Below are 15,461 nucleotides of genomic sequence, written 5' to 3'. Positions count from 1 at the left end.
TAATCAGAATGTTTTCCCGACTTCTGACTTCTAATACAGCTCTCTTTGTTTGTGATGTCCAAGGAGCCTTTACAAAGGCCATCTTTGGGATTGAGGAGCTAATCAATACTACTGGTTTCTTGCTGAAGTGTTCTCGTGCTCTTCACCTACCTTGTGTTATCACAGAACAATACCCAGAGAAGCTTCAACATACAGGTTTGGGGATATTTGGAGACATTGAATTGTAGTGGATGTTCTTCAGCCCTTGATTCAAGCTTCAGATACACAAGAAGCTTTCCCTGTATTTCCCAAGGTGGACTACACGATGTACTCGGAGGAAGTGAAGCAGTACCTGAAATCGAATCTTCCTGACGTCACTAATATTGTGATTTGTGGTTTGGAGGTATTCTTTCTGGAAAGTGTTGATTGTAGACTCATGTCTGTGTAATGCAAACTTGTATGGATTTGATGGAAGCTGGATACAGTGTTCACATCTGTGTGGATGCTGTAAGCAGTCGTTCTCCTGTGGATCGCAAGGTTGCTCTGTATCGGATGCAACAGAGTGGCATTCATCTGACAACATCCGAAAGTGTTGCGTTCCAAATGATCGGTTCCAAGAATCATCCTTGTTTCAAGACGATTTCTGGTTTGGTCAAAGCGAAGTCTCTCCCCTCATTGCTTGACTTTTAAAGTCGTTTAGTTTGAATTTGTTTGTTTGGAGAAAAAGGGAAAATCATTGGAGTGTTGATAATCAAATAATCTATAACTACTGAACTGGTCCACACACAAGATGAGTAAGCCAGAAGAGGATAATGCGCTAACTGATTCAGATTCTCAAGTATTGCGAAAGAAAGCGATTTCATTATGATTAGTATGCAGAGGGGTTTGATGAAGATGATGAGGTTATGAAGAGTCAAGTGATCCCCGCATTCCTTAGTAAAACTTACGCTATCATGCACAATGATGATTTCAAAGACATTGTATGTTGGGGCGAGAATGGCGAGTCAATCCTCATTTTGAAGGTATATGAATTTGAGCTTTTCAGTTTATAATATTATAGGTGGACGATTTTTCGAAGAAAGTCCTTCCGTTGTATTTTAAACATGGAAACTTCTCTTCCTTTGTAAGACAGTTGAATATGTACGGTTTCCATAAAACAAGGCAAGGTAAGTGTTATTGTCACATGTCATTAAGATCCAAACTGGCGGGAGTTTAAGCATCCTTTGTTTAAGCGAGGTCACTTAGAGCTCTTGCCATTGATCAAGAGAAAGAACGGAAGTTCAAAAGCGAAAGGTGAAAAGCGGGAACATCGTAGGAATACTTTTGGATAATGACTCTAGCTTCGGATCTGTCTGAACGAACCCTTTCTTTGAACGTAAAAAAGAACAAAATTGACAGGGATGCTATGCTTCGGGAGTTGACGCTTCTCAAACAGCAAACAGCAGAGATGGAAGCAAAGTATACAAATGTTTTACAAGAGAATCGGTTGCTGTGGCAGACATTTATGAAATCGAAGAAACAACAAGATGCATTGAAGCAACAAATGGAGCGTATCTGTCGTTTTCTGTACAAAGTATATCCTGGAACACGAATTCGTGACAATGAAGATGCAAATCCATATGTGGTTGTGCTGGTCCAGATTTATCTCTAGTTGTTGGCAGATAAACCTCGTTCTATGGATCTTACCATGGATCCTATCGATTACTCGAATTATCCTGGTGAAGATGGATTGATGACTCCTGATCAGTACAATGGTACATTAGAGTAGAAGAAACACTTGACCCTTTATCATAGTTTCCTGCAAATGAACTCTGTTCCTCGTCTCGATTCTCCTCGTACGATGCCTCTTCGTTCTCCATTGGATGACTCTCGTCGTCCTTATTCCCAACGTATGATCACCAATGGATCGCAGAACTCTCTTCAGAGTGTACTTTGCATATTTCATCTCTCACTCTTTAGAAACCTTCATTGATGTTCCCTGGAATTTCACCTTCGCTAGGTCCGAATGGCCTACCTGAGATGGATGACATGCATGGTGTCGATATTACCAGCTCCACAGCCTCGCTTGATCTCAATCCACCTTCTATGCCTCAACAGACAGATCAGCAAGCTCCTTCTTCACCTATTCCTCCACTGGATCTGGGTGAGCCGTATATGCGAGGTAGGAGAGAACAGGAGAAGGATTGAATGATAGAGGAGGGAATGTCAACAAGCAGTCAACTCCCTAGCAACGGTGACATGCTAGTATTAGACACATCCAAACCCACTCCATTGGAGCTGTATAGTAAGCCTGTTAGTTCTGAGGTGGTGGTACCTGATCCTTCCACTATGTACTACTCTGCTCCTGTAAGGTTGATGGAATCAGATTACGGTTAGACACAACAGTCGAATCCCACTTCACAGGATCTGGTTCAGTAGGTGCGAAAGGGGAGATTAATCCTAGTTCCTTTAATGATGATGTAAAGAAGGTAGATGAGGCGGGAATGTCACTACAGAGAAGAATTAGTCAGATGGAAACGGGACTGAGTTCTCCCTTCTTGGCTCCAAATATTGAGATTATGGAGCAGCAAGGTATGCTATAAATAGTAAGTTGTGATGATTTTTTATGCAGTTGCCAGTCTGACTGGTCACTTTTCAGTTATGTTTTGTTTGTTTGTTGGGACAAATTGGTTTTTCGAAATCCTCTGAATCGTTTGATTTTGTTTAGTTAAAGGATGCCAGATCCAAAGATTGACGTAGGAACGTTTAGGATGGAAGTTGAGCGATGTAGGAAAAGACCAGTAAGAAGGGAGAGAAACGTTCCAAACCAACGGAACCTGTGGGACTTAGGTCAATTGGAGTGATTGAAATAGGTTCGTTTCCAGCGTGGAGGAAAGGAGATGTTTGAGATGTCTAAGAAGAGGTCTAAAGTGGCAAACAGCAATGTAAGAAGTAGATGAACTGAATTAGTGGAAGGACTTCTTATTCAAACCCCAGGATAAGGAATCAACTCCGACAAAGTCCAAGAGTGTTGCTGAAAAGCGGGAAGAGAAATTTAACTTGAAATCGAAGATTAGTATGTGAACTGTATCGGTCTTGACTGTAGAGGAGAATGATGTTATGAAGTCCACGAAAAACCGTTCCAACTACTTTACTGCTTTGTCATTTAGTCGAATGAAAGTATTTACAATGGTGAAATATGACATGTAGCCAGGAATGATGTTGCTTGGTTATGTGAAAGAAGTTATGAAGCGACATCTAATGATTGGTTTGCCGTTCAATTTATCTGGGTAGATGAGATATATTGGTGTTAATGAACAGACTTGTCCAATTAACCGAAACGAGTGATCTGTTCCATTCTCTGGCAGACACAGAAGAAGGATCAAAGACGTTGGAAGAAGTCGATCTAACCTTGTTGTATCAAGTGAATATGCGTGTCGTAGTGATGGTTCGGGAGCTTCAAACAGTACGTATTCATTCTAATCTCGAGCATAGAGAGGGAATGTGAAAGTGATTGACCTGACGATGCGTCCTTCACTTCTGAATGCTAGCTTCGGAAGTGGAAGTGATCAAAAAGCATTGCTTGTGAATGGGATTGTTCAAGGAGAGATCTCACAGAAGGAAGACTATGGATATACTGTGAATCTTGGATTCTCAGAGTTACATGGATTCTACAAATGTGATCCAACCACCACGAATCGTAGAAACAGGGAAACTTGATAACGAAATAGTTGCTATGGGATGTGTACATCTGTTTGCAGTGAGTAGTATTGATCGTGTGGTCCATTTAGAAGAAACTTCTGGTCATAAAGGACAGAAGCCTGTGAAGTGTAGAAATGAAATAATGGATTGAATTGTAGTGACAGAAAATTCCCCTATTTCTGCATTGAAACCTGGTTATATGGTAAAAGGAGTAGTAACAGAGGTATTGAAAAATGGGGCACGTTTGAGTATGAATGGTCTGATTGGAGAGATCTACTATTATCATTTGAAGGAACGAGTAAGAATGAATTGGAAGAATGAAGAATAGGTTGAAGAGATGGCTACGTTGCGTGTGGGAATGAAGTTGAAGACTCGAGTGATTTGTGTGTGTCCAAGCACACATCAAATCCTACTAAGTGCCACACGTTCTGTCGAGAATCTGTTCTATTCGCCTCCAGCAGTGTCTCTAGGTTCTGTCGAGACTGGTGTCGTTAGTTCTGTGGACAATTTCATGGGTATTCTTGTGAATCCTAATATTTACGTGCCAATGGTCCGTCTGACTGATCGATTCATCACAACCCCTGAAGGAGTCTATACAGTAGGTCAGTCTGTGAAGTATCGAGTGATTGGTTATGACCTTGTGGACGATTTGGTTCTTGTAAGGCTATTGTGACTAAATGATGATTAGGCTGGCACATCAGAATCTATTTTGAAGAGTGATGTGGTGGCTTTGGATGACGCAAAACCAGGACAGATTGTTGAAGCTACTGTTGTGAGTGCATCAGAGAATAGTGTAATTCTGACTATTGGAACACATGTTTGGTTAATGGAGGCTTCTGATCATTAGATTCGTGGTGTGATCTATCCTGAACATATGAACGAGTTAGGCTCCGTGTCTGATCCAAAGAAACTTTATCCTGTTGGCAAGCGAGTCCATGTTCGAATCCTTCGAATAAGCCGAGAACAACACTCGTTAATCTGTACGGCCAAACGAACACTGTTACGTGAGGAGACTCCAATTCTCACAGATATTGAGAAGGCTGAGACTGATGCGGAGTATGTAGGAACAGTCTCAGAGATCATGCCAGGAGGTGTGATGATTCACTTCTTCAATGGTATTTGTGGATTTATTCCGACGAATGAGTTGCAACGACGTAACCTTCGTGCTGAGGAGATCTACAAGAAGGGTCGAATTGCTCATGTGCGAGTGAAAGGTGTGGATCGAATGAAGAATCGAGTGATCATTGTTCCTGTTGATGGTGATGATTCAATTGAGAAGCTGATTGTAGGAATGAGATTGAGAGATGATACGTAGGGAAGTGTTGGTAGTGGAGTTGTTGTTAAAACAGAGTATTCTGTATGTGTTTATGAGAAAGAGAAAGAAGAGAAGGGCGTGATTCTTCATATGGAGAATGATTTGTATGCTTTCCTTCCAATTCCTCAGATCAGTGATCATCCTGAATTGAATGATCGTTTGTATCGCTTGTTCACGGAAGGTATTCGTGTGAATGAAGTGGGCATATTGAATAGCATTCCTCGAGCTTCCTATAGTAGAAATGAATGAGAATGATTCACTGTTAGATGGCATGCCACTATGGCTAGCAACTACTCAGTCATTACTCTTGGCTACAATGAAGGTAAATGAGATGCCTCGTTCACTGACATCATTACAACAAGATCAAATTTATTTCGGATATGTTGCGTCCGTTTCACCGAATGCTGCCTTTGTACGATTTTTGGGATCCCAACGATTGATTATTCCTCGTAGCAAGTTATCTCTTAGGCGAATTGAAAATGCTAATGAGGTTGTGAGTGTTGGTCAGAGTGTGTGTGTTCGTGTGGAAATGGGCAGTCAACAGAAAGTGTGTGGATCCTTGAAATGTGTTGTAAGTGATGATATTCAGGCTATGTTCATTGCAACCTATCAGGAAGAGCGATTCCGACTCTTGGAGAGTGGATTCTATGAAGAGGAAGAGAGTAATGAGATGGAAGAAGAAAGTGAGGAAGAGAAGGGAGAAGAGAGTGAAGTGAGTGAGAATGAAGAGAGTGAAGAGAAAGACGAGAATGAAGAGAGTGAAGAGAAAGAAGAGAGTGAAGATGACAGGAAGGAAGAGAAGGAGAGTAGCAGTGATGACCAAATGGAAGAAGAATCAACTCCATTCAATTGGAAGACATGTCCTCTGGGCTCTATGCATTCAGCAACCATTCATTCTCTTCGTCCTTATGGAGTGATTGTTGAACTTGAGAATGGTTGTCTTGGGTTTGCTCAGTCTCCTCTGCACACAGAAGGAGTAACATTAGAAGAAGGTGTGAAAGTGACTGCTCGTATTCTCGATGTGAATCCATCTCTCGAATTGTACGATGTCACATTGAATCCCAAGTATCATTCTATCACACAAGAAGAAGTGAGACAACGTAGTCGTAAGATGAGTGATTGTGATTTGGGTATTTCACATGGACAGAAGGTTGAGACTATAATTCTTCTTAAGAAGGATGATTATTTCATTGCATCTATGCCCAGTCATAACAATGATCTGTTGGTTGTATCAGCTGCTTCCTATAATACCGTCAAGGATCCAACTCCTGATTTGGAACCTGGTACTTCTGTTGCCTGTATGGTCGTAACTGATCTTGGGTTTGGAGAATTGGTTGTTCAAGCTCGAGATGCCTTCAGAGAGAAACTGTCTGAAGATGACGCTGACAGAATTCGAGCCTTTTTTGGATCAGTTCGAGCTGGTCGTCTTTATAACGAGGCAGTATCACGTGATGCAATCCCTCAACGCACTGATGTTCAGTTGAATAATAGTCTCAGAGGAAGTGTGTTCCGAGTACGTGTAACAAGGTTATTTGGAACTCGAGCTCAGGTAACACTTCTGGGAGTCCAAGTGTCAGGGTATTACCATGCTTACATTCAACGCATGGATATGAATGAACGAGATGTCAAAGAAGGAGAATCACTTGTTGCTAAGTATGCTTTGAACACACTTATAATTGGTAGGATCATTGCTGTAATTCAAACAGAACGAGCTACATCTGAACCTCTCTTCTTGTTGTACTTATCAATGAATGAAGATGATTTGGCTTTGCCTGAAGTATTGTTGGACGATGGGATTGATTCTAGGGAAAATGGGTACCTCGTAAGCAAATCAGTGATTTCCCCGTGGGAACGAAAGTATCTTGTTTGATTGATGAAGTAACAACAGATTCCATGTCAGTGAGTCTGGCAACAGGAGTTGAAGGAGAGATTCTGCCTCTTGATTATGACTCGAGTTTAACCAGTTATAACAGTGCTGATTTCATTCCAGGAACCAAGATTGAAGCAACTGTGTGCTGTGTTGTGTGTCAGGGCTATAAGCTAGGTTTGTCAATGCATCCTCGTTGTTTGGAGGATTTGGAACCAGGTTCTTCTGTTGACGGAATCATCATTCGCAAGCCAGCTCAATCGTCACTCAGTGAGGAGATAGCAACAGTCCAATTGCCTGGTCATCGTGAAGCCTTCCTCTTCTGTACCGATGTCACAGAGGTGAAATCATGGGAAAAGAATCCTCTTCAAGCCTTGGCGAATCGAGAGAGAAGGACAGTAACTGTCTTGGGAACAACACTGTTTTTCAAGAAGGAAGTGACAGCAGTCACACTGCGCTCAGATGTCCTTGCTCAACAGCAAACTTCATTCCAAGAGAATCAGTCTGTGTGTGGGTTTGTAGTGAACTCAGGAATGAAGGGAGTCCAAGTGCGGTACTGATGAAGGGGTCTAATGATTGTTAGTCTCAACTATAAGACAGTGGCCTTCGTTCCTCAGAAACTGGCAGATGATCGATATCTAGGTAATTTGAAGAAACACTTCCCTCTGGGTCTGCTGGTCACTGGACGCATCGTAGAATTCAACAAGGATACTCAACAATTCATTCTTTCACTCCGAGTAGGTTTGTAAGAATGGATTCACTTGTAGAAGTCAGATATTGCAGGAGAGAAAGCTCTGACATGGAGTGATTTTAAGGAAGGACTCATTGTGAAAGGCGTTGTTACTAGAGTTCGTGAGAATTCTGTTTTTGTCCGTCTCGACTATACAAACATTATTGGCATTGTGTTCCGTGAGAACTGTGCGGATACTCCCTCTCCTGATGTAGAGAAACTGTATGCTGTGGGTGATGCTGTGAAGGCTCGGATTCTGGAGTTTGATAAGTCAAAGCGCCAACTAAGACTTTCATTGAAACCTTCAGATCTCCCAGAGGAGGAAGAGACACAGGTGGTGGAAGTGATGGAGAGTGATGACGAGATTCCTCGTGCACTGGAACAAGAGAGTGATAGTGATGATGATCAAATGATTGAGAGCGATAGTGAAAGTGAGAGTGATGCTGAATCTGCGCCAGTTGGTGGGTTCAGTTGGGAAGGTCTGGGTGCCACAACAGAATCTTCGGTTACTATCGCTGAACCTGTAGAGAAGTCCAAGCCAAAGAAGTTGTCTGAGCAGGATGTGGCTTCGTTAGAACAGTCTCTAGCTGCACAAGACTCTACGCCTGCCTCAGAAGCTGACTTCGAGCGACTGATGGTTGCCAATCCCTTCTCCTCGCATCTTTGGCTTCAGTATGCCTCCTGGCTTCTCTCTCTCACAGAGGTAGCAAAGGCAAGAGCTGTACTTCGCCGCGGATTGAAGACAATCCCCGTGCATCTCGAAGAAGAGCGTTCCAATTTGTGGCTGGCTCTGATGAATCTGGAAGCAGAGTATGGTGATGAGGATTCATTGGAGACACTATTTAAGGAGGCACGTCAGAAGATGGATGACAAAACTGCTGGACTACATCTGGCTGGAATCTATGAAACAAAGAAACAGTATTCCAATGCATATAACGTGTGGAAGCAGTTGGCAAAAGATTACAAGGATGATGTGACAGTATGGAATGGTTGGTGTTCCTTCTATTTCAAACAGGGAGATTTCAATCAAAGTGGTGAGATTCTGAAGCGTGCATTGGCTTCGTTGCCTAAGAACGAAAAGACGCACATGTTGACAAGTTATGCAATCTTACTGTACAAGTATAATCAGTTTGATCAAGGACGAACAATCTTTGAGGATTTGCTGAGCAAATTGCCGAAACGCTTGGATTTGTGGAATGTGTATGTGGACCAAGAGACGAAACTCCAGCATTTTGATTTTGTTCGTTCACTATTTAAGAGAATGGTAGAAGTGAAAGTAGGTGTGAACAAGATTAAGGGCATCTTTAAGAAGTGGTTAGCTTTTGAGGATGCGCATGGCGATGACGAGTCTGTTAAGAATGTGGAGGAAAGGGTACAGGAGTATATCAATCGTTTGTCTTCTTAAGAGTATAAATGTTTGTTTGGATTCTCTTTTGCATTTGTTGATTGTTCAAAGTTGTATAAGGTCGTTTGGTTAACACAGTCGAAACTGCTGGAAGTTTCAACAAAGGCGTTTCATCCGTGACGTTTCGTGGTTCTTATAATTTGAATTCAAACGAGCCCAACCTTTTGAATTCAACGAATACTGAGTTCATCTTGCTCTTGAAATTGCTAAATCATGGATGAAACAAAAGAAGTCACCACTCCTCCTTTGTCAACGTATCCGTATCAAGATCTTGATGATTCGTAGAGAACAGGTGAAGCAGGAAATGGAAGAAGAGTTGAATGAAGAAAACAGCAATGATTCTGCTACTCTACAGTCTAGTGAGAATGTGGATGGTAAGAATGGAACTACATCATCGAACGTAGGAAATACAATTGAACAGGAAAACGATGAACAGGAAGAAGAGCAAGATCCTTCGAAAGTGGAAGAAACAACAGAACCAAAAGATCTAGAAGAGAAGAAACCAGCAACCATGAAGAAGAAGCAAGGAACTGGTTTTCGTACATCAGTGAAATGTATTGATTTAGATTCCTTTTAATCAATCATAGTCAGTACAAAGAAACCATATCCAATCTTGAAAGGTCATTATGTTAATGATGGCAATATGTGCGTGTGGTCTGGACTTGTAAGCTACTGGATAATATTTTCTCATTATAGTGGGGCATGGGAATGAATGGAGAGGTACATGGAGTCACAAGTGATTTCCGCTACCAAATGAAGTTAGGCGATACAGCTGCAGAAGGTCCTCAGAATGGGAATTATAATGGCTATTTCTGGATGAAAGTGGTGCCTCCAAAACGTATTACGGATAATGGCTTGTCATTGAAGTTCACAAAGCAGGATAGTATATATTTGGTTGAAGGTCGTGGTCAGAATAAATTGGGACCCTTTTCACTTAATGGTACCTATAACCCAATTACATCAACAATGGTTTGTGATAAAACTTATCTTCCTCTGGGAACAGGAAAGAAAGCCAAGCCAAAACCCAAGCCGAAGCCAAAACCTCGTTCACGGCCCGCAACAGAACATTTGTATTCACAATCTTCACATTCTCGTATCCCACCAGTAGTACCCCAGGTATGAATGAGTGTTTATTTCTAATGTAGACAACGTATCTACGACATAGTTCATTAACACCTCGTGGTTTATCACGTGAGATGAATCTGTGTTATAAATGTCTTCGTCACATTATGGGCCACAAATGGTCAGGTCCATTCTTACAACCAGTAGATCCTGTGGCTCTGAACATTCCTGATTATCCTGATGTGGTGAAAGAGCCAATGGATTTGAGTACGATTCAACGTCGTATTGAGACGCAAATGATAACAACCAAAGAGGAATTTGCTGTGTTGATGCGACTTGTCTTCAGTAATGCTTGTCTGTATAACAAACCTGAATCGGACGTGTGAGGAATGACTATGTTATATGAGAGATAGAGGGATTATGGCTCGAACACTGAGTGAAGAATTCGAGAAGGAGTTACTACAAATCACTGGTCGTCTCTTTGCAGCTGGTCCTGAACCTTCCCACCCTTCATATATACAGAGTACGCGACGTCGAGGACTGATTGTGGATGAACCAGCCAGTAAGGAAGTTCGTGTCGTTGCACCGAAAACTCATCCAATGACACAACGTGCAAGGCGGTTACAAGAGATGCAGGAGATGGAAGCAATGATTCAGAGTCTGCAGGGAACAATCACTCGAATGGAACGAGAGATAAATGCAAGAAAGAATGGAGAGAAGGATGAGATTGATGCAAGGCCGATGACGGTCGAGGAAAAGAAGGCTCTTTCTGTTCAAGTGAGTCAGTTGAATGAAACAGATGTAGCCGGTTTATTGGCAATAGTTCGTGAGAGTATTCCTGAGGATCAGAATCACCAGGAAGCGATTGAATTGGATTTCAATCTGTTACCAAATGAGATACTGAGACAAATGGAACGATATATTAAGGAGTGTAAGGCAGCAAAGACGAGCTCTAGGAAACATCGTAAGACTTATACACACACACAGGAGTCACTTTTCGATTATGATGACAACCACTTTGTGGATGATTTTAACAATTCTGGTAGGGATGTGGAAATGGGGTAATGAGTATTAGACTCGGGTCAAGAGACGTATTAGTTACCTTTATTCTGTGTGTACCATACTTTTGCTTGTTGTTTGTTCATAGTTGAGTTTTTGCATTATAGACTGCAATGAGTGATGCAACTCACCCTCTGCTTGAAACAAGTGATGGTTTTTGCGTTCTTTTGTAAGATGTGGGATAGTTGTGATTAAGAAGACAAAACCTATTACTGAAGCAGACTGGTATTAGTTTCAGGATTCAAAGTGAAGAAGTGTGCAAGATTGCAGATTACTTCAGAAAGAAGTATGCAACGAACGTATTTGGAATGAAAATGGATGGGATAATTTCTAGGGACAATTCAGTCTTGATTTGAAGTGTACTTTGGAGATAGAATCTGAGTTATCTTCCCTCTTTGCTTCCAAATCTCCACTTGTTTCCTATTTTGTGGATCAGAAGACTCAAGTAGCATTGAAGTGATGTATTTAGAAATAGGATTATAGTTCTGAACCACCTATTAAATTACGTAAGCTATCTCCGTATCCTCTAACAGGGGATCATATTCCGAGATGTCTGTGTTTTACATCCGAAATGTTGCAGTCGTATTTAGATAAGGATTTATCGGATCTGACAGACACTTTCAAAATGGTATTCCATGAAGTGCATCATCTCCAGAAGTGTACGAAAGGATGCGATGTTGGATTTGGCTGGATTATTTATTATAGTTGGATACAGACTGCAAGAGGTTTAAAAGACTCTTGAAACATGTGAGGGATTGTAATCCTCGAGAATGCACTATAATGTTTTCCAAGTGAACTTTATTTATAGAACCCAGACTGTATCGCATTTCGTGTTACTGTGGCTCATCTCTCCCAATGTAGTGATCCAGACTGTAATTATTGTGCTAAAGCTCGAGCATATCACGCTGTAGTGGATAGAATGATGGTTGAATCCTAGGAGAAGAATCGAGAGTTTGACCTTCGCAGTCATCTTCTTCCCTCTGCTTTCATGCTTATGACAGATAAACAGGTATAATTATGAATATTATAGGTTCCTTATTAGCTTATGGATTACATGCAAATGCTACGGGATACAACTTCTCCTTGGTGGAAACCATCGACTCTAAAGATAGAGATCTCTCATTTACTCCACGATATCAAGATCAAAGAGTGTTTATGAAGATTGCAGTTGATGCATAGTTCTCAGAAGTTATTTCACTATCCAGTAGATGTAACAGCAAGAGGATGTAGCGAATATTATCAACGTATTACAAATCCTGTTGACTTGGAGTCTCTTGAGAAGGCAAATCAACATTTCGATTTCAAAAGCATTCAAAGTATTCAGAAAGCCTTACAACGCATGTTTTCGAACTGTGAGAGCTTTAATCGCGATTCCTCCATTTTAAACTATTCCACATATATCAAATTGTATTTTCAGCAGCGCTTTACTGATTTACAGCGCCGAAACACCTCTCTTCGTGATTCCTATCAAAAGGACCAAAAAGGCACGATTTGTGGATTATGTTCGGGAGGCTGTTATATGCTAGAAGGACAATTATTACATTGTAGTGGAAGCTGTCTGGAAGTAATTGAGCTAAACAAGAAGTATTATAGAGATAAGGAAGGTCAGCATGTATGGTGTGAAGCTTGTTATGAAAGACTAACAGATGTATTTGAGTGTGAAGGAAAAGAATATCGCAAATCTAGCTTGGAATGTGTGATGAATGTTCACAAGGAGAAAGAAGAATGGATTCGATGCGATCATTGTCATCAGTCATTTCATACAATTTGTGTTCTATTCAATAATCGACTCTATGAGCAAGATCATGCATTCATTTTTCATTGTCCTCAATGTATCCTTGATTTGCATGAGAATTGTATTACTGAACGTGCTACATTATATATACCTTCTGTCACAGGTATTCATGAAGGAGTGAACTAATTCTCAGATTTCGAGGAGACAGAAATCAGTCGTTTTTTGGAGAATCGAATTCATAGTCTAATTCTACGCCAACGTCAGCAACGAGCCAAAGAATTGAACTGTACTCCTGATTCTGTTCCCGCTCCTGAAGGATTGAGAGTTCGATTGTTCTTAAACAATGTATTTGTCATGTCTCTTTGATAGCTAGAAAACGGAATATTCAGTAGGTGAACATTTTCTGAAGTATTTCCACAATTTCAATTTCCCTTCCAAAATCCCATATATCGAAAAATGTCTTTGTTTATTTCAGGTACAAAATCGGTACTATTTTTGTCATAGACAATTCATGAAATGGATGTGTTGGTCTTCATAATGTTTGTCTACGAGTGTCCAGAAGCTTCAGTGAGTAACACTCGATCAGTTTATATCTCGTATCTGGATAGTGTTCGTTTCCTTAGTCCTTCAAGTTATCGTACTTCTGTATATCAGGAGATGGTGATTGGTTACTTGGCGTATGTGAAAGAGAAAGGATTCAACACAGCTCATATCTGGGTATGTCCACCTCGGAAAGGCGACGACTATGTGTTGTAAGTACTATGTAAGAGAGAGTAAGGAATAGCTTCTCACATCCACAGGAACAACGTACTCCAACAACAGAACATTTGCAACGATGGTACATGGAACTGTTGAGTCGAGCAAATCGAGAACAGATTGTGACAGATGTGTCAAATTTGACTGAGGAGTATTTGAGTGGAAGATACAAACGATCGTGTGAATTGGGAAGAATGAATGAGAATTAGAATGGAAGATACAGCATTGCTGTATGTTCCACAGTTTAGTGATGATTACTGGGTAAAGGAGACAGATGAACGATGCAAGGAACGATTAGCGAATCCAGGATGTGTATGTCCTCAACCTGAGGAAGGTGATTCGGATGTAAGCATTGGAGAGGATGATAAGTCACAGTCATCACTCACTACTGCACCACGTCGTCGTGCAAAGAAGGGTGAGTTACTGAGTACTGTGGCTGCTTCGTTGAAGGATATTCGTGTTCGTTTGTTAGTTGTGAAGCTCCAGCATCAATGCTGTGAGTGTGGTCGGTACCTTCGAGATCAGGTTCATTACTGTATCCCAGAGGAGTGTTGGGTGGAGCCTGTGGTTAAGAGTCGTACTGGACGTCAAGAAATCACACGACAGAAATACGTGTGTGAGACATGTCTTTCTGGACTTCCTGTGATGGAGCGAGATGCTGCTGTGACAATACCTCCAATTGCTCCAACTCTTCAAGAGAGGAATAATTGGCTTGTCTGTCGTATGTTTGAAAGCCGACAGATTTTTATGACAATTTGCCAATTCTATCATTATCAGTTCGATCAAGTATATGAAAGAGACATGAATCAGATATAGATACGAAGAGCTGTGTACAGTACAATGATGATTTTGTTTCACTGCTATAATCCACAAATTCCCACGGAAGTACATGTATGCAATAAGGTGAGAAAGAGAATGTGGAGATGAAGTTTAGTGTAAGAATTATATTATTTCTGGGAAACGGTGGCATTGCAGAATATGTGACGATTTTGATCTCTGTGACAATTGCAGGATTCATGAACATGAACTGGTTCCTTTTGAGGTTGAAGTTACAGCTCACTCAATTTCATCCAATTCATCAGTAAGACTGTGAGGCGGATTTGATGTATAGTTTGGCAAATCTCTACCATTTGAGATTCAGAGTGAAGCTCTTTCTCATTGCTTTACATGTACGGCTTCAGATTGTAGTGTTCCTTATTGTTCCTCTATTCGAGCTGCAATCAAACATTATCTGTTTTGTACCAGTAACAAGTGTAGTTTGTGTAAAGAATTAAAACGTATCTTTGATGCCCACATCGATACGTGCACAGACATATTATGCAAAGTGCCACACTATTTGTCTCGATTAAGGCAAATCTGACATGTTTGTTAGAAATTGGATTGATAACAAAGAGTTCCATACATCTTTATATACCAACCCAAATCGCTTATCAATGAGAACATTGTTATACCACAAATTTTGTGCAATTCCACGTTCTCGATTCTTTTCCCACTCCTAAAACATGATAATCATGTCCAAACTCTACTCGTTGAATCTCTTCCTTGCCTCCTTTAAACCCTTGATATGTTTCAATATGTTGAATACCAAATAATCTGCAAGCTTTCAGCCGAATATCTTCTGTAACCTAAAATATCATCTTCCTATACCACATCTACCCAATCTGGAAGGTAATCCCTCCTGACTCGTTCCCATTCTCCAACCCCATATGCTTGGATTCCCTCAATGAGAAGATACTCCTCCCGAAGTGTCCAAGTCTTTAACTTTTTTAAGTGGAAGTATCTATATGATTAGTGGAACATCATATAATTGACTCTTTGACTAAATTACCATCTTCATCAATCATGTCTTTTCTGCAGAAATTCTTTCTCATT

The 15,461-nt window shown here is 40.9% G+C and overlaps 7 protein-coding genes across 7 annotated transcripts; 6 read left to right on the top strand and 1 right to left on the bottom strand.

The window, feature by feature from the left end:
• Positions 1 to 8: 8 nt before the first annotated feature.
• JH06_0554 (hypothetical protein) lies at positions 9 to 669 on the top strand (the record flags this gene model as incomplete). The annotated part of the gene is made up of 3 exons (XM_014674203.1): positions 9 to 195; positions 228 to 382; positions 412 to 669. The coding sequence occupies 3 exons, from the start codon at positions 9 to 11 to the stop codon at positions 667 to 669; spliced, it is 600 nt and encodes a 199-aa protein (XP_014529689.1).
• A 100-nt stretch (positions 670 to 769) lies between these two features.
• JH06_0553 (hypothetical protein) lies at positions 770 to 8,977 on the top strand (the record flags this gene model as incomplete). The annotated part of the gene is made up of 31 exons (XM_014674202.1): positions 770 to 817; positions 852 to 1,001; positions 1,040 to 1,145; positions 1,174 to 1,290; positions 1,320 to 1,600; positions 1,631 to 1,743; positions 1,774 to 1,906; positions 1,939 to 2,140; positions 2,174 to 2,325; positions 2,356 to 2,393; positions 2,423 to 2,550; positions 2,591 to 2,648; positions 2,693 to 2,714; positions 2,750 to 2,797; positions 2,832 to 2,903; positions 2,929 to 3,034; positions 3,065 to 3,138; positions 3,169 to 3,248; positions 3,280 to 3,424; positions 3,454 to 3,658; positions 3,690 to 3,788; positions 3,819 to 3,958; positions 3,989 to 4,318; positions 4,349 to 4,477; positions 4,508 to 4,945; positions 4,976 to 5,210; positions 5,242 to 6,628; positions 6,659 to 6,752; positions 6,782 to 7,395; positions 7,426 to 7,579; positions 7,610 to 8,977. The coding sequence occupies 31 exons, from the start codon at positions 770 to 772 to the stop codon at positions 8,975 to 8,977; spliced, it is 7,266 nt and encodes a 2,421-aa protein (XP_014529688.1).
• Positions 8,978 to 9,194: 217 nt separating this feature from the next.
• On the top strand, positions 9,195 to 11,840 carry JH06_0552 (hypothetical protein; the record flags this gene model as incomplete). The annotated part of the gene is given in 10 exon segments (XM_014674201.1): positions 9,195 to 9,531; positions 9,565 to 9,641; positions 9,674 to 10,093; positions 10,123 to 10,421; positions 10,453 to 11,100; positions 11,217 to 11,251; positions 11,284 to 11,323; positions 11,337 to 11,397; positions 11,433 to 11,543; positions 11,574 to 11,840. 10 exon segments carry the CDS (start codon positions 9,195 to 9,197, stop codon positions 11,838 to 11,840), a joined length of 2,295 nt encoding a protein of 764 aa, XP_014529687.1.
• Positions 11,841 to 11,868: 28 nt separating this feature from the next.
• On the top strand, positions 11,869 to 12,113 carry JH06_0551 (hypothetical protein; the record flags this gene model as incomplete). The annotated part of the gene is given in 3 exon segments (XM_014674200.1): positions 11,869 to 11,889; positions 11,907 to 12,005; positions 12,036 to 12,113. The coding sequence occupies 3 exon segments, from the start codon at positions 11,869 to 11,871 to the stop codon at positions 12,111 to 12,113; spliced, it is 198 nt and encodes a 65-aa protein (XP_014529686.1).
• Positions 12,114 to 12,797: 684 nt separating this feature from the next.
• JH06_0550 (histone acetyltransferase) lies at positions 12,798 to 13,199 on the top strand (the record flags this gene model as incomplete). The annotated part of the gene is made up of 2 exons (XM_014674199.1): positions 12,798 to 12,996; positions 13,027 to 13,199. 2 exons carry the CDS (start codon positions 12,798 to 12,800, stop codon positions 13,197 to 13,199), a joined length of 372 nt encoding a protein of 123 aa, XP_014529685.1.
• A 171-nt stretch (positions 13,200 to 13,370) lies between these two features.
• Positions 13,371 to 14,949, top strand: JH06_0549 (histone acetyltransferase; the record flags this gene model as incomplete). Its single annotated transcript, XM_014674198.1, has 6 exons — positions 13,371 to 13,585; positions 13,618 to 13,767; positions 13,799 to 14,375; positions 14,406 to 14,480; positions 14,524 to 14,670; positions 14,701 to 14,949. The coding sequence occupies 6 exons, from the start codon at positions 13,371 to 13,373 to the stop codon at positions 14,947 to 14,949; spliced, it is 1,413 nt and encodes a 470-aa protein (XP_014529684.1).
• Positions 14,950 to 15,019: 70 nt separating this feature from the next.
• Positions 15,020 to 15,460, bottom strand: JH06_0548 (hypothetical protein; the record flags this gene model as incomplete). The annotated part of the gene is made up of 3 exons (XM_014674197.1): positions 15,035 to 15,214; positions 15,246 to 15,369; positions 15,402 to 15,460. The coding sequence occupies 3 exons, from the start codon at positions 15,458 to 15,460 to the stop codon at positions 15,035 to 15,037; spliced, it is 363 nt and encodes a 120-aa protein (XP_014529683.1).
• Position 15,461: the final 1 nt, after the last annotated feature.

Source organism: Blastocystis sp. subtype 4 (genome assembly GCF_000743755.1).
Source record: "Blastocystis sp. subtype 4 strain WR1 chromosome Unknown seqid_0014, whole genome shotgun sequence".
NCBI classification, from domain to species: Eukaryota; class Bigyra; order Opalinata; family Blastocystidae; genus Blastocystis; species Blastocystis sp. subtype 4.
The sequence above is the reverse complement of the archived record's forward strand: the minus strand, read 5'-3'. Positions and strand labels throughout refer to the sequence as shown.